The following is a 17,983-nucleotide window of genomic DNA, read 5'->3' on the forward strand; positions in this document are numbered from 1 at the left end:
CTTCACAGTGCAAATCACCTATGGAGGGACGAGGGCAGAATCCCCCAAAAACTGTCAAGCCATGCAGTCAGCCTTCCCCAAAACAGCCCGAGCCCAGTGGGAGAGGAGCTGCCCCCAAGCCCTCTCCCCATACCCTGGTGTTGGGGCCACTGCTGTCCCCCCAACCAGGGCTGAACAGGCAGCGTGGGGCAGGCTGAGAAGGGCAGGACTGGGCTTGGCAGGAGGGTGTTGGTGCTGCTCCTGCTCCCAGGGACACCAACGCACAGCCCTGTCCTCTGGCAGCAGCAGCAGCTGCAGCAAGGGCTGTGGGAGCCCTGCTTGAAGTGGGCTGTTCTTGATCAGCCTGATGTCCAAACCTACCTTGTTTTCACTGGTGACACAGCCCTGTTTCTTCAGCATCCGCAGGATGTCCTTGCGCTTGTGGTAGTCCTGAAGGTGGGGGTCATGCAGGCAGTTGTATTGCAGGTCCAGCTGGTGCATGTAGGGATCGTCCAGATTGAAAGAAGGAGATAGCCCATATAGCTGTAAGAGATATTTGCCAAAGCATGAAGGAGGCAGGAGAGCAGCAAAGAGGTGCCATGCGGTACTTGTGAGAAGAGCAAGGTACTTTGAAGACCAACACTCTTCGCTGTCCTTCTGAAGACGCAGAGACCCTCACAGAAAGGCTGCAGGGCTGTGTGAGGCTGTGGTGGGATGGGCTGAGGGTCAGAAGAGAAACCCCAGCAGCAAATAGACACCTTAGGCCATCAGGAAGAATTGCTGACCCACCCACAATTAAGAAGGTCAGGCCCAGTGCTTCAAATGCAGCCAGTGGAGAGTGGATGAAACCAATCTCCTCGGGTTAGGCAGGCTCAAGGGCTGTGTCAGCTGCCTCTGCCTTGGCCCCTGGCAAGTCTCTGCCGTGGGAAGGTGCAGTGCAAGCTGGAGGAGGAGGACAGTGTGTGCATTCCCCAACCAGGAAAACCCAAGCTCTTCCAAAAATGCCAACAGAATAAGCAAGAGAAGGTGGAAGTGTCCCTCAAAGGTGCACCAGAGCCTGACTGGACATGGCAGGATCAGCTGGAGGGACTCACTGCCCTGGCACCAGGACAAACACAGCTGCCTACTGCAGGCAGGGGCCCAGCCACATACATGCACAGTGCCAGAAATCAGTGAGGAGACTGACAAGTGCTTCTTCTCTGTGTTCCAGGAGAAGAACACAGAGAACCTGGAGCTTCACTCTTCTGCCCAGCCCTGCCTGACTGTAGGGCTGCAATCTCTGCTGTAGAGGAGGTGGCCACAAGTACTCTGTGCATGATGGGGACCCCATGAAAGAGGCGAGCTTTTCTGCACTCTTTTACTTCCTTTACCTTTTCCCCCAGCTTTCCCCTGCAGAGAACAAGCTTGGACTTGGGCTTCACATAGATCTTGACTCCAAGTGGAAGGTCCAGAAGACAATCCATCAGCCTGGTGGCTCAGTCTCCCAGGTGTGGAGTTCTGGGGCCAGTCTGGGAAGACACAGTAGCTCAATAAGCCTCCTGCACAGCAGGTGCAAGAGAAGGAGCTGAGATTCTTGAGGGTCCTGAGATCCTAGAGCAGGCCCCCAAGCCCCAGGCTCACCGGCCCACTGCTCTCCTCCCCGTAATTGCCAGGGCACTCAGCAGTGCCTCTGCCTTTTGGCAGGACACCAGCAGTGAGATGGAGCCCCACAGCTCCTTCCAAGAGCTCTCGTGGTGCTGTGATGCTGAGCAGTGCCCCTTCTAAGAGCTCTCGTGGTGTTGTAATCCCACGCTGACTCCTCGTGCTCCAGAGGTTTCCCAGCGATGGGCATTGTTACATCATGGCGATGTCACATCCCCGCATTGTCACATCATGTGCTGACACTGTGTCCCACGGAAGCTGCCCACCACGCCTCGGGGGAGGGGGGGCCACCTGGAGGCTCCTTTGGGCAGCCCTGTGGGCCACCCCCTCTGTGTGACCCAGCTGTGAGAGCTCCTGTCCACAGGCCCCTTCCCCCTCCCCTGTCGTGTCATTCTGTCAGGCACAGCCTCCTCACCAACTGGAAGGAATGGCCGGAATTGCCTCTCCAAAGATGCCCAGTTTGGGGGCTGCTTTTCCCCCTTTCCCTTTTTAGACCTTCTTCCTTGTCATGGCCAAGCAGCCACAACTGGGGAAATTGCAGCACACTGGATATTTGGCCCATCCCTGGCAACATGAGATTCCTTGGTCATGTTTTGAGAAACAGAAGAGAAGCATGGGCTGAGGGAAAGCCCTCTCCCCCGCCCCTTCCCTCAGGATCCCCTTCAGCCCACAGATCTCTCTGCCGCCTTCCTGATCTCCCCTGCCCTGGCTTCTGCTGCTCCTGTCTGCTCTTGTTATGAATGCTTTGATCAAATAATATAAAAGGGTTAACTATTATTATAAGTAGATAATTGTGAAATATAAGGTATAGAAATATCAGGAGTCATGCTTACAAGTAACATTGCTCGGAAACCCACTATCCTTCCCATCTTGATTTCAATATTAAGGATTCCAGTCTGTAGACCTCAGGAGAGATGGCAAATAATTGTTTTATAATAAGAATATTGATGAAGTTATTAACTATTAGAACCAATCAATGTAAAGGTTAAATTTAAGAGTGAGCATAGTACGTGCAATACGTAAAAGACCGCACGTAATGATGATTCAGCAGAAAAAGTATATAATATGGATGGGTTTTGTTGGTTAAGTGGAACACATTTCCAGAGGAGTTACCCCTGTGTTCCCAGCACCTGCATAAAGAAGTGTCTGCTTATTCACATTAAATTGGTATTGGTTAAGTTTCTTTTTTCCTGTTTGGTGACACTCTCACTTCCTACCCTTTCTTGGCTGGATTTGGTGAGATCTCTGGTGCCCGTTCCTCCAGCCTGTCTGGTTCCTTGGGGCAGCTTTTACACTGCAGAACCCTGCCAGCCTCATTCTTTGCACAAGGCAAGAGACAGGCATGAAATAAACAGGGCAGGAGACTTTTTCTCCTTTTAATGCCTTTATTAAAAGTGATCAGCTCAAGGTTGGGAGGCTCGACAGGTCCGCGGCTTCTCTGTCGTCGCTTCCAGGGTGACTCGGAGGAGGAGGAAAGCACAGCTTTGTCCCCTAGGGAGCAGAGCTGGGGGGTCCCGTCCTCACGAGAGCAGTGGGGGTAAACCCCATGTTAGAACTTTCGGGTTTTGCCGTCCTGGGGTCTTGGCTCCAGCTGAGGGGCAACAAAGGGTCTCAGCATCTCTGCAGGCTTGGTACTTTGTTCCTCACGTCCAGACATCATTGTGATCTCTTAATTCTGTGTTGGCTCGTTGTTTTTGGGAATCTTTTGGTAAGGTTGGTTGGGTGGCTTTCCCATGGCGTGCTGGTTCTGAAGTTATTTTGCATGCCCTCTGATGTCCCTTCCTCATGTCCCCTCCTTTCACTGTCCAAGCAGAAGGGCTATCAACTTAGCTTTAGGCAGGGCCTACTGATACAAAAGGGGTAGTTAAGTAAAACGACTGGTGATTACAATAACAAATGGGTAGAACTCCACCTAGGCAGCAAATGGTTTAACCTGTTCACTCTGAAACCTTTTTCAAAAATTGGCAGCTTTTTTTTTTACTTATAACAGTCCCTCCTCTTCTTCTTTGATCAAGCTTAAACTTAAGTGATGAAAGTGAAGGGAGACTTACACGTCTGATCAATGATCATCGGTCTCAGATTTATTGATCCAGCTTACATACTTTTATAGTAGTGTTAATTAAGCTCATACATATTGCAAAAACTGAGCTCATCATTGGTTACAGATTACATGCCAACCCCTCCTTTGTTGCTAATACCTGTGGTTTCTTGTTGAGGCTAATACTTGTTTTCCTCATCCTGCTGTTGACTTGTTGTTGACCATCCTCAAGGACTCCATGTTTTCCACCATGTTTTTCTCATCACTTAACCAAGGACACAGTGTTTATTGTTTTTCTTGTAAGGAAAAAGGAACTTACTACTTACAGCTGCTTTTTACTGCTTAACCAGCTGTATATGATCATGGCCTTTTTCTATAAGCCATGTCTGAAAAAAGCTCTCCACACTTAAGCTCGCATCAACTTGCAATTTCTGACTTGTTATATGTCATGTAGTTAGTTCATGCTGTATAAATAGATACATGTAGGTATAAAATATAGTAGAAATAATGTTTTAACCTCCCAGCCAGGAATAAAGCTCTATTCAAATTTTAACTAATTCCTGGCAATGTCAAGATAGCATCAGACCTGTTTAATGTCTGAATGGAGCCTTCCTGGACCATCAGTGATGATTTCCTCGTCTCCTGCACCTGGGAGATAACATCAGGAACCTCCCTGGCCCATGATTAACTGCTGTGTCCCAGGAATCTCACAAGATTCAGTCCCTTCCTGATTGCATCTGGATACTCAGGGACCGATACCAACTTATTACATTTGAAAGCAAACTTCCCCTGTGTACCTAAACTTCTGTCTGCAAACTGGGGCCCGTCTTTGTCTATTTCAACATATGTATAGAAGTGGATTTACATTCGAAGAAGTGAATAGAAAGATGTGGTCATCTTTCCCTCAGGCAGAATAAACTGTAGATAAGCTGGATGCTGGAAACACTCAGTGTGAACCTTAGAGGGTATTGGAATATGAATCCCAATATTACCAGTTAGATTGTGCCTGGGCCAGTCTGACCCTCGCTGCTGAGCCAAAGGCAGCAGCTGTGGTGTATCACCCCAGAGACACCTTTGGCTTGCTGGTGATTGCAGCTGGGCACTAAACAAGTCCAGGCTCGTTAGGAACTCAGTTTACCTCAGGAAGAAGGCTTCAGATGATGGTGAAGAGAAAAAGGAGAGGATTCTGCTGGAGGGTTATATCCAGTGGTTTATTCCGTGGTTACAGGGGTCTGAATCTTGGGAAGAGCTCCAACAGAATTCCCGACCGCATGGCCGGACTCACCTTTTAAGCTCAGGGGGAGGGGAGGGGAGGGGACAGGTGAGCCACCAACCAGGTGGGAGGGGCGGGGTCTCAAGGGACGAGGGACACCTAGACAGGCCAATGACCTCTGGGCTTGAGGGGCATCCTTTGAACTCGACCAACCACACGACACCTTTGCTGGATTGTTAAGCCTGATTGACAGGACTCACTCGGCAAGGGACGGCGGGGGGAGGGGAAGAGGGTATTGGTACACCTGGGGAAGGGACCTGAAAGTTTGAAACACACTGCAACAAGAGGGGACGCCGTCACTCTGTCGGAGAACATCTGGTCTCACCCAGCGCCCGGTACCCGGGACTGACGCTGTCTTGATTGTGGTGGTTGCTTGAAATACTATTTTTTTTTTGTAATTGACCTAATAAATCGTGGTTAAATTTTTAATAATTTGGCTATAGATTTGATCATTTATAACATGATTCATGAGTATCATATTTCTTTAATTTTTTGTATTGATTATAAATTTCTTGAGCAATCTGGTAATCATGGTTACTTGACTTTGTTACTTTTTTTGGTTTGTTCAGGTTAAAATTTTTTGAGATCTTTAGGTTGGTCTGCATGGCCAATACTACTATTTTAATGAAGCAGGGAAGTAAGAATAGTAAAAAGAGCAAACCAGCAAGTGTGCACACAGTGAAGAAAGCTACTTTTTCCCATTAATCCTTTTTGAAAGTCCATAGGTTATCCCACCATCTGGAATCAAGTGTAGGAGTTTGTTCTTGGTTATTTACATATGCTAGTTTTTTTATTCAGTTTGAGATGTTTCTAATGATTGCATTCTTTATCTCTAATACTTCCTGGCACTTGATGATTCTGTTTAACATAGATATCGGGGTCCGAACTTACAATTCTGGATTCTCTTACAATTTTGGATTCTCCCAATTTCTATTGTACTTTGCCTCTTCTGTTTGGTTTCTCTTAAATCATTGTATATAGGAACTCCTAAACTTGATCCAGTTTCTTTGGGTAATAAGAAGAAAGCTGGTCTTATCATTGCAGTGGTGCAACTGCCAGGCCAGTCTCCTGACAATTTAGTGTATGCTCTAGTACCAGAGATCAAAACCAGGCGTTTAGGGCTCTCCCGAAATGTGTTATTAGTTTCTGTGGGGCATGCCCAATATATACACAGTTTTTTCATTTTCCAGAAGGAGTTTATCCCTTTTTCAGTACACTCATAAAGTTCATATACTTCATGGTGGGTACACTTGTCTCTTTCTTTTTTCTCAACAGACTCTAATTTATTTGGATCTCTTGGGATCCACCAGGTAGCAGAATTCTTTACTGCTGAATACCTTTTACAAACCATCTTTCTTACTGCTTTTACTATCTCTTTTCTTTTGACTAGATCTACTAAGCTTGCTTCAGCAGCATCATATTATAGGTGGCCATTGAATCTTAGTATGTATTGTATAGGTGGCCTTTGAGCCATAGTGAAACATATGCATTGTATAAGTGGCCTTGCCCCAATCCTAGTTGTTCTTGATGGGTTGCAGCTGTGATGTCCTTAATTGGGTGGCAGCTGTGGCTAGTGAAGATAACTGGGATAAAAGGGGGTGGGCTGGTTCGTCAGGGAGAGCCTTGGAGGAGCCCTGATGAAGAGACAGGAACAACACTGCTGTGAAGAGATGCTTGTGAGAAAACCACCCAGAAGGTATGGGACTCTAGAAATATAACAACAATATAATAACAACAAGTGGTGACCCCAATGTGATGGAGATATGCAGCCTGAGAGCTGTGGAGAAATATGCAGCCTGAAGAGCTGTGAAAGATAGGACAGCCGAGAGCTGTGGCAGCCTGAGAGCTGTGGAGGTTAAGACAGCCAAGGGCTGTGAAAAAACATGGCCTTTGAGTCAAGGAGCTCTGGAGGTATGTGGCCGTTGAGTAATGGTGGGTTATATGTATTGTAATTGTATAATTGTTAAAAGAAAAGGGGGAAATATACGTGGCCATTGAATCTTAGTATGTATTGTATAGGTGGCCTTTGAGCCATAGTGAAATATATGTATTGTATAAGTGGCCTATGTGTCTCAGTAAAATATATGTATTGTATAAGTGGCCTTGCCCCAATCCTAGTTGTTCTTGATGGGTTGCAGCTGTGATGTCCTTAATTGGGTGGCAGCTGTGGCTAATGAAGATAACTGGAATAAAAGGGAGTGGGTTGGCCAGTCAGGAAGAGCCTTGGAGGAGCCCTGATGAAGAGACAGGAACAACACTGCTGTGAAGAGCTGTTTGTGAGAAAACCACCCAGAAGATATGGGACTCTAGAAATATAACAACAATATACTAACAACATCATATTCAAAGCACAACCAGGCTTCTCCTAATGGGCGCTCTCCCAGGAGTTGCTGCCTAAAAGTGGCGGTATTCTGAGCTATCCAATACATTCTCTTATCTTCTTGACAAAGGACCAATTGGGAGAGGTTAACACAATTAGGGTTAGAATTCATGTGGACTCTCGACAAGGAGCTCACTTCCTCCTCATAGAGGGGTTGGTAGCATTCACTGTACGGCTCTCCTGGGCTCCCCAGAGCACCACCAGCAATCAGAGCCATCAGTACTACCCTTCTCAAGAGTCCGGTATGGGTCATCTTGCACAGCCTGCCCACCCGGCCTTGCCTCTTGGGAAACTTTACTGAGAAGAAGCTTCCAAGCTCTTTAGAGTTTCTTCTGCCCGCTTCTCTGGTTAAACCCCTCTTGGTCTGTTCCTCACTAATTTTGGTTTCTCCTAGGGGAGTGCTCTGTAGAAAATTAACCTGGAGTCTTTGGAACTAAATTGTGGGAACTTAACCAGAATTACTTATTAACAATCTTTAACTTTTTACAAACTTATTTTTAACACAGAACTGTCTTATAACACTTTAAGATATGGTATGGTTCTGATACCAAACTCTTTTCCCTATACAGTTCATTGGTCTTTTTGACTCTTCCTTCTGAGAGTCAACTTTAAGTCTTTTTGGTCCTTTTATAATAGTATATTCAGGTGAATTAACTTGTGATGTGGTTGAATCCTGTCCTGAGTTAGGGGGTGAGAGTGGTGTGGACTCTGGTCCAATGCCAGAGGGAGAGTGGGGTGGAATCTGGTGATGTGGGTCTGACCCTTTCCTCTGGTCCACACAGTCGAATCAGCAATAAGGAGTACCTGAAAGGGGCTTTCAAATATAGGCATTAATGGTCATACTATTTTATGATTCTATCAAAACCCAGTTTCTTGGGTTAATGTTATGTATAATTGGTTAATTTCCCTTTTTCCATAGCTTGCATGTTTCTCTCATCAACTTCTGCATACACTGTAGTTTGCAAGGAGTTGTATTTCTGTTAGCTAACTTAACTCCCAAAGGGCTGTTTTGGGGGTATCTCTTCTAGTATGCTTTTATTCTCCCATTTTTCTCTGTATCTAACTTAATGGTTTTCTGTTCCATTTTCAAGATCTTATCTATTCATCTCTGGCCTCTGTTTCTCACTTTCACTAACAGCTTAAATACCACTTTTCTTTCAACCCCTTACACCTAAAACAAATGTTTTTCTCATGCTACTTTTTAACACAATGCACCTCCCTCCAAGGAGATGTGGTAAAACTTAAAATGCGCAATCTACATTACCTATACTTTCATTCTTCTACATTCATTCACTTTTATTTCTCCTTCACCTTCACACATTCCTTCACACCCTCAAGACACAAAGTGGATCCTTATTGCCAGAAAATCATGGCTCCCTGTGGCTTCCCTCACCTTGGGGTTGGCCCACAGGTCTCAGTATCTCTGAGGCTCTTGGAAGGGCCCTGACTCTGGTTGCCTCTGGTGCACATTCACCTGTGAGATGGTCTGTGTGTCGCTCATGCTCTTCAGCTATGGCCCCCTCACACATCTGGGGAACAATAGCCTGGTGTGCAGGTCACTCACAGCCTTCAGTGAAAGTCCCACCTGCCCGGGGACAATATCCTGGTTTGCAGGTCACGCACACCCTTTGGCTAAAGCCCTGACATGCCTGGGGAACCATAGCCTGGTGTGCAGGTCACACACACTCCTCTTTCCACTGCCCCCCTTCCCAGCCGCCTGGGAAGTTGAGGCTGACTTTGTGTGTGACTCACTCTCACACACACAACAAGACAACAATAAGGTACCTTTTACTTTCACATCACTTATTACAAGTTTAGGTGTTACTGGCCAGTCCCAGTGCTATTGGAGATCTTTCCACCTGGGTGTTTCTCCACAATAATAGCAGTGTCATTCACTCAAAGGGACTTGAAGTCTCTCCATCCCTCTTGTACCTGACAATACTGGCCTATCCTGGCCTCCTCCTGGTGGTGGATCTGCCCATTCTTTTGTTACCTTGCTTGCCCCCAACACTTTCTCTAGCTCCCACAACCATGACCTTGGCCTTTGCTTTTTCTTCTTCCCTCCTTAAATACAGTTTCAATGCTTATCTCAATAACTCATTATTGTCCTTCTCCTGCCAATCTTCAATCTTTTTTAGTTTTCTCTGTGTATCAGGCCAAGATTTGGTAACAAATTGGACCTTTAGTAGCACTTGACCTTCTGGGGTGTCTGGGTCTATTCTGGAGTACAGCTGGAAGTTCTGCATTAGCCCAAGTAGCAGGAGTTTCATCACAAAGCCAACACCTCCTGCTACTCTTCCCATAGGAACTTCTCTGAAGGGAAAAAGTCTCTCTGCCTTGGAGTTCTTGGATCTGGTACTGCAGTATGGCCCATCTTCAGATGCCAAATTTGAGAGATATCAGGATTACCCTGAACTTTCTGCAGATCAGCAGGTGTATTTGGTGATAACTGTTTACCCCTCTTCTTCCTCCGCACCTTACAAATTCGTACCCCTTCATCCCCAATAGCGTTCTTTACCCAGCAAGCTACATAGAGTAATTGCTCAGGCTCAGTATCTCCTTGAGCTGTCAGATAATGATTTAGTTGTTGGCACATCCACTTGTCCCTTGTCCCACACCAAAGCCATCCTCCTTGCACCTCTAATTCTGGTCAGACTTCTACACAGTAGTGGATCATCTTTAACTTATCTAATCCGTCCATGGCCTCTACAGAATCCCATCTCTCTAACAGTTCCCCTAAGGGACTATTGGGAGGTATATTCCTTAATCTCTTGCCTGTCTTCTTACTATTACACCCTCCCATTTCTCAGGTCTCAACAGAAAAAAATCCCAAAGGTGCCTCTACTGACAGGTAATCTCAAGAAAAATCTTGTTTGAGGGGCTTCAGCCTCCTCCACTGAACTTCAAATTTGCCTGACGCTCACGACTTTACACTAAAACAACTGCCTGATCTCTTGATTGCCCAACTTTACCAATGCTAGGTCTTATATCTATCAGGACTTAAAACCACGAAACCTCAGCGTAAGAGCCCGATTCGTGCCTGACTCCCCTCTGTCAGGAAAAACAGCTGCCTGATTTCTAGTTTGCCTAACTTTCCAAAGGTGTAATTATTGGCAGTTCCCACTGGATGGCTCCCGAACCCAGCGGGGACGGCGATGCCGAGCACAGCCGGCAGCTTTGATCCAGCCGTCCTCTCGTACCACAGCCCCGTGTTATCAACCACAACAGTGATAACCTTAGCCCAGAGCCAGGGAGGATGAACATTCCCATGGGACCACGCACACCAGGAAGGGTTTTATAAAATGCACCTGTGAGCGCACGGGCAGGAACTACGAGAGCAAACTGTGACCCACAGCTATTAAATAAATATGAGAAATGCTTACAACTGTGTTTTAACATGGTCTCCTCAGATCTGTTGTTATCTCAACTCTTTGTGCCCCAGTTGAGCACCAAGATGGACTGTCGTGGTTTAACCCCAGCCAGGAACTCAGTCCCACACAGCCACTCTCTGCTCTGGTGAGATTGGGGAAATTAGGAAGAGGTAAAACCCACAGATTGACACAAAAAGTGTAATAATTGAAACAAAACTAAACATATTTTTATTACTTCTATTACCACTTCTGCTTTGACCAGTGAAAAGGAGAGAGAATGCAATAGAAGCCAGCAGTGCCCAGTAGCTGCTCATCACCCACTGACCAATGCCCAGCCCGTTCCCCAGTAGCAATCACTGGCTCCCAACCCCCTCCCAGTTTCTGTACTGGGCAGGAGGTTCTGGGGTCCGGAATATCCCCCTGGCCAGTTGGGGTCGGGTCTCCTGGCCATGCTCCCCTTGCTGGCAGAGCATGGGACCCTGAAAAGTCCTTGCTTTGGAGTGAGCTCAACAGGGCTCCGATTCAGCATGTCACCAGCATTGTTCTCACTTTGAATACCAAAAACAGCGCTGGAGCAGCTTCTGGGAGATAATTCTCTCTCTCAGTCAAAACCAAGACATCCAGCACCCCTGAAAACCCCTCCCTGTGAGCCCTGACCGCTGCAGTCCCCACCTCCCCCAGTCACCCTTCAGTTCTCCCCAGCACCCCCCGAGCCCCTGCCCCACCAACAGCCCCCCGTGACCCCCAGAGCGCTCCAGCCATGCCCTGTGTGCCCCCACAAACCCCCAGTGATGCCCCCAGACCCACTCACGCCTTCGGCTGCTTGAGGGCCATGGTGGGCACTGCGGGGGACCCCTGCCCACTCCTGGAGATGCTGCTGCTGCCCAGTGCCTGGCACCCAGCGCTCTGCTCTGCCCCCTGCACTGTGAAGCCCTGGCACCTCCTCTTGGCCCAACAGTTTCAATTCTCTGCTGCCCACACAGGAATGTGGCTTTTTATCTCAGAAATAGCAGCTGCAGAGGAGCAGGAAGACATTCATGGGTGGTGAGAGGACCATGGCTTTGGGGCAGGGACAAGGGGAAACAGTTACAGGCCCAGGAGCATTAGGCCATAGCCACAGGGATGCAGCTGTGGGAGCTACCTGGCAATAGGAGTATGGCAGGTGAGGGATGTGCTGTTTCCCCCCTTATGGGGTCACACACCCCAGGGGCACACGAGGATGCACACAGCCACTTGGCTTCTGTGTCCATATGATGGGCAGGGTTCTTCCTCCTCTTCCCTGGCTTGGGGAGGTGGGGACCATCTTCACCTCTGCCTGAGGCAGTTGGTGGCTTCACAGAGATCCTGGTGCTCCTGGCACCACGTCAAAGCCCTCTGCACCTTCTCATTCCCTCTCCTGTGCCCCCAGAGCTCCGTCTGCCCCGACCCGACCTCTCTGTCCTCCCTGGGCACGAGGTGGATGTGGGAGCTGAGGTGATGTTCCGCTGCACCACCACACAGCCCAGCACCAGCTGTTACCTGTACCTGGAGGGCCAGATGGAAGTGCTGCTGTTCCTCAGGGAACAAGGGAACCACAACTTCTCCCTCGTGCAGAAAGGTCACAGCGGCCGCTACAGCTGCCAGTGCATGAAGGGTTGGAAAGAATGGTCTGCTGTCAGCAACACCCTGGACTTGGTGGTGAGAGGTGAGACATCGCCCCAGCCACATCCTGCTCCACTCTTCCTCCCTGCAATCTGTCACATCCTGGGGGAACTAGAAAGAGTTTAGGGCAGGAAAGCAGCTGAATGAGGGCACCAAGCAGGGGGTTCCAGCTTCCCTCATCTGTGTTTGAGCCTGGCCAGCTCCTCAGAGACCCTATAGATGACCTAGAGACCCTGTAGATACAGGGTTGCTGGGCTGACAAGTAAGCTAAGAGCATAAGATAAGACTCTGACAGGATAAGAGTCAGAGGACACCTCTCCCTGCACTGGCCCAGAAAGTACCCATGTCCTGGGCTGCATTCCCAGCAGTGCGGGCAGCACAGGAAAGAGGAGATTCAGCCACTGTGGAGAGCAGCTCCCCCTGCCCAGTGAATCATGATTTTAAAGGGTTAAGATTTTAGCTGAGGGTTAGAACCAATTCATATTAAGTTAGATACACCAACAATAAGTTAATGATTATTAGATGCTAAAGCTAATTGTTATATTATGAGCTATGGTAGAAAGGCAAGCCCCTGGCAAGGAGTAATGTGCTCTGACTCCATGATTCAGAATGCTGAACAATTGCTTTATTAAGCTATACTATATTACACTAATACTACATTAAATTACATACTAAAAAGATACTGTACTATACTATACTATAATTGTTACTATACTATTACTATTACTATACTAGTAAAGAAAAACCCGTGACTGTTTGAGACAGCCAGGACAGAGCTTTGACTGATTGGCTTTGCCAACTGACTGACTGATTCGCCAGCTTTCACTGGCATCCAATTAACCAAATCACTTTTGGTAAACAATGTCCATAACACATTCCACATGTGCAAAAACAAGAGGAGCAGTGACTAGAAATAAGAATTGTTTTCTCTTCTTCTCTGAGGTTCTCACTGCCTTCCTCAGGAAAAATCCTTGGGAAGTTGTGCCTGCTGCTCTCTGTGAAGAGAGCTGCGGCCACAGTGAACTAATTTGTAGAAGGAAGTGGAGCAGGGGAACCATTGTAGGAACCATTATTGAAACCAGTAGGACAATGCTCATCACCTGGACTCTTTGTCAATCCATCATGAAGCAGAGGGGCTTGGATTGTGTCAGAGGGTCCCAGAGACCTGACTGGGCTTTCCTGACTTCATCCCTGGGACCACTGACCCAGTTTGAGATCACCCACCCAATTCAAGGGAAGAATTGCCCAGGCATGAAGGACTAATAAACTCATTTTAATACAAAACGGGGATGGGAGGTGCTGGGGGTACACATATGTATTATTTTGGGAAATAAATGGAAGGCAAGAATCCTCATGCAGCACGGTCACGCATTTTGGGGACGATCCCCATGGTGCCGGCCATCAGTGTGATAAACATAACACTTTCTAACTTTGATGAGTTAGAGAGTCTTTGTCTGTGATTTTCAGTTTAACCATTGACCAGGACACCCTCCCCACGCATCTGTGGCCTCGGGCTGTGGCAGGGCTGGAGCTGGGCACTGACAGCCTGTGGAGAGCAGCTGAGCTGTCCCTGGGGTTGCTGTTGGGGCAAAGCCATCAGTGCTTTGGAGGGAAAAAGGGAAGAAAAGGGAGAAGGGAAGGGCAGCCTCATTTCTCACTGAACTTTGATCCCTGCTGTGCACTCTTCACTCCTTTGTTTTTTAACACCTCAAATTCTCGTTACTTGTTGCAGGGAACACCTCTGCCCTCAAGAAGGGAAATTGTGTAAGAGCTTGCAGTAGCCGCACTGTGACAGTGAAAATGAGTATAATTTTCTTCTGAAAAACATTTTATTAAAAAAAATGAAATCATCCCTAGGAGATGCTTGCAAATGCAAACACCACCAACTGTTATGTTACTTTAATTGTTTGTAGCACACTCTTTGTGTCTTTTTATTTTAAGTAGCTGCCCTCAGACAGATGTCACCCATAAGTCTTACTGTTCAAGGATTATTTTTTTTTGTTCCAGCTTCATTCTCCATGCATCATTCCTTCTCCTTACCTATGTTGTTCTCACATATTCACATTTTGGTCCCAGAAATCATCTACTTCATGAAATAATGTTTCGTAGATTCTAATCCTCAACATGAGGGGAGGTTTGACACCAGCCGAATGCGAGACCAACGGATGTTTAAGGCAGGGAGTAGCCCTGTTCTGAGGAGCTGACCCCCTTTCTCACATCCATGAGCTCTTTGTCTTAGGAGAAATTGTTCCATTCAAATGGAGACCAGAGGTGCTGTTACCTCAGGTCATCATTGCTTCTGGCAGGTCTGGCTCTTGGATGCTCCAGCTGTCTCTCCAGAGACTGATGGTCCAGGGATGTCAGTGCAGAGTTAAGGTTCAGAGACAGATCCAGCTTCCGCGTCTCTTCTTCCAGAACAGCAACTTCGGGCTCCTTGAGCACAGCTGCAAAGGAGCAGCACAGCTCCTGGTGAAGGTCTGTCAGCTCCTGGCTGGTCCTTGCACAGCTCTCAATGTAATTCTGACAGTGCTGTCGCTCTTGGGCCAGCTGTGACTGCAGCAGGGACACCTGAAAGAGGCACAAGGCCCCGCTCAGACAAGCCCACGCTGGCAGGAGCACCTGCAGCCCCACGGTACCGGCTCTCGGGGCACACACAGCCTCCAGCTCCAGCCCTCACCAACACTCTGCCCTTGGGCAAGGGGAAAGGAACAGGCTCCCACACACAACAGAGCTCAGAGCATCAACAAGTCCAGCTCAAGGCTGCCAAACCCTTCCCACCTACATCCCTCAGCCACCACAGGTCCATTACTGAGACTTCCAATGGGATTTAGGAACCCAGCTCTGATTTCCAAAGCACACATTTGGGCCACTGACCCCTTTCTCCACAGGCTGTGCCTCAACACGAGGGCTGCTGCTCCCCTGAGCTACTGGAGGACTCTTCTACTTGAGCTGCTGGACAGGGCACAAACTCTCCCTCTCCCCAACTTCAGAGCTCTCCATACAGGAGCAGAGCACAATGTGGACAACTAAGCCCGGTGGAATAATAAACCTCTGGCATTGTCTCATGTCCCTGGATTTCTGCTAAAATGCAAGCTCCACTGTTACAGAGTCAAGGGAAAATGGAAACAGGCAACAAAGGAGAACATCCTGGTCCAGACTGCCCATGGGAGTAGTGGAATCACTGTCTCTGGAAGTGTTCAGAAAACATGTGGCTGTGGCACTTCGGGCCATGGTTTAGTGCTGGGATTGACAATCTGGCTTAATAGCTGGATTAGATTATCTAAGAGGGCTTTTCCAACCTTAAGCATTTTATGATTCTATGATTCTGATATTTTCAGATAACTTCCAGTGCTCTGAATTTCATCCTATCTCTCTCCCCCACTGCCTGATATAGACAAGTCAGAGACAAGACCAAGGAAAAGGATGTGCACCTGTTGCCAACAGGTGCACAACTGACAACATCTGCTGTACTCACTTCCTGAGAGCCAAACACAACTCAGGCTGTAGCAGCAGGCACAGCTGTGCCCATGAGTAGAGCCACAGCAGCCTTTGGAGGAAAGTTTTCCTACTCCTCACCTGGTTCTGTAACTCAGCTAAGCGCTGACTGCAGTGAGCATGAGACTCCTCCTGTGAAGAAAAGGAAAGGATGCTCTTTCAGTCTGTTTGGTCACAACCACAGGGAATATTTGACTTCTGTTAGGTCTCTACTGGAGGGCTGCTGCCACTGGGATTTTTCATCATTCCTCTGTATGACCAAAGCCTCCTCGTACCAAAGAAAATGTTCTCACCTGTCTGGAAGTGGGCGACTTGCACTGGTCAGACTCAGAGAGGGAAAATCCAGAGGCATCTGGGAGTAACCGACCCCTAAAACATCTCTTCAGTCTCCTCCGTTCGTGTTCCACCTGCACAGTGGATGGGAGAGAGGGTCACAGAAACCTGTCAGCAAACATGGAGCAAAAGCACCTCTGGACATCAAGGCAAGGAGAGCCCTACTCTGAGACCCTGAACTGCACCAGACCACACTGGGGGCAAAAAGCTCTCGCTGGAGGCTGTGCAAGAGAGGCCAGTGTGTGTGTGCAGGGACACGGGGCCAGGGAGGGAGGCAGCGCAGTGAAGGTGCCCTTGTGAAAGCCATGGGCTGCCACAAGAGAGAGAACAAACAAAGGGCTGGGCCACAGCAGGGACAGGGACAGGCAAGGGAACAAGCAGAGGTCTCCAAAGCACTGCCAGGCCTAAGGCGCCAAGTTCCAGATGAGCCTGAGGCTGTGCAGAGGCAGTCAAAGCCCAATTTACCTGCTCAAGAGTCCTCCTGAGTTCAGTGTTTTGTTGGTTGAGCTCCACCTTTTCATCTTCCAGCTTTGCAACTGCTCGCTGCAGACATTCCAGGCTCTGCAACATGAGTCTCTTCTCTGACAGCCACGACAGCTGCTCCCCTTCAGCAAGAGCCTGCTGGGCATTCAGAAAGGAGATGCCATGAGCTGGTGCCACATAAAGGTTAGAAGGGTATCAGAATTGATACAGTGGGGAGAGTGACCACAGCAGGAATGCACAGTGCTAAGGGCCTTCTTCTTCTCCTTGTCCATAGGCCAAAACAACACACCCTCTCTCTAGGGACCCTCCTCCAAATCCCCTTGGAGAATTGAGTACTTTGCTCTGGATCTGCTTCCTGCTAGTTTTTTTTCAGTGTTCCCCATTCTGGTTTTCAGACACTGGAAGCATTAATTTCCTATCCAGCCATTTCATGGTTTTACAAAGCTCTGTAGTAACTCCACCTCTGTCTCTCTCAGCCATTTCCTCTCAGTTGGGAATACTTAAACATTTACTCCCCTTGGGGAAGTTAATTACCATGTTTGGTCATCCTTTTTGATCATCACTGTAAATTCTCTTACCTACAGTTCTGCTCTCTGTCCTTAGACAACCAAATGTGCAAGATGTGGGTGAAGCATGCATTTCTGCAGTGATAAAACAGTGCAGTTTTTTTTCTCTATTCTCTTTACCTGTCACATCCTCATACAGAACTGCTCTTTGAAAATACCACATTATCAATCAGGCCATAAGCATTGCTTGGAACTTAGTCAGGAGCCACCTCCTCCTTCTCCTTTGTGCCTTTCTTCACGAACTGCTCCTTGGAGCACCTATAAATGCAGTCTTGGTATCAGCAGTAAAAAATTATATGTGTGGATGCCACTGCATTACCTGACTGAATGTTCTTGCATAGCTGACCTACATGGATGTAACTGAAATCTCATGCTCTTTTCACATTTCTTGCCCTTGTCACATCTTTACTTCCCATCAACAGATCTCAATACTTGTCAGCATCCCGGATCAGGCTGCAAGTAATATTTCCTAAGTCATAAGTAAATATATATAATGCATAAATACAGTGTTTTCTTAGTAGCACTTTTTACATGCCAATATACTAATGGACACCAGAATACAGGCAAATTCTTGGCAAAGCTGCAGCACAGGCTATTGCAACTGTTCCACTAGCAGGATCTGACTAAGTCCACTTTGGAAAAATACACACAAGTTTGCCTCTGTGATTTTTGAATTGCAGTACAAACATTTCCTGAATGCAAAATAAAGCATTTAATCTGACCAGGCAATAAAAGAAATCCCATTCTTTTAACACACAGGAAAAACTGCCCCTCAGAAATCTC

At 47.7% G+C, this 17,983-nt stretch overlaps 1 protein-coding gene across 2 annotated transcripts in view; it reads right to left on the reverse strand.

Moving 5' to 3' along the window:
• Nucleotides 1-13,604: 13,604 nt before the first annotated feature.
• Nucleotides 13,605-17,983, reverse strand: part of CEP250 (centrosomal protein 250) — a 29,101-nt gene continuing 24,722 nt past the window's right edge. Inside the window, exons 28-31 of one of the 2 annotated variants that reach the window (XM_064729803.1) lie at nucleotides 16,617-16,769; nucleotides 16,112-16,225; nucleotides 15,900-15,950; nucleotides 13,605-14,891 (exon numbers count right to left, since the gene is read on the reverse strand). In XM_064729803.1, coding sequence (XP_064585873.1) covers nucleotides 14,601-14,891; nucleotides 15,900-15,950; nucleotides 16,112-16,225; nucleotides 16,617-16,769 — 609 coding nt within the window. In that variant the 3' untranslated portion in view covers nucleotides 13,605-14,600. Of the gene's footprint in view, nucleotides 14,892-15,899; nucleotides 15,951-16,111; nucleotides 16,226-16,616; nucleotides 16,773-17,983 lie in introns of both variants that reach the window. The other variant, XM_064729801.1, reaches the window with a different exon arrangement.

Source organism: Zonotrichia leucophrys, chromosome 20 (genome assembly GCF_028769735.1).
Source record: "Zonotrichia leucophrys gambelii isolate GWCS_2022_RI chromosome 20, RI_Zleu_2.0, whole genome shotgun sequence".
Taxonomy (NCBI): Eukaryota; Metazoa; Chordata; class Aves; order Passeriformes; family Passerellidae; genus Zonotrichia; species Zonotrichia leucophrys.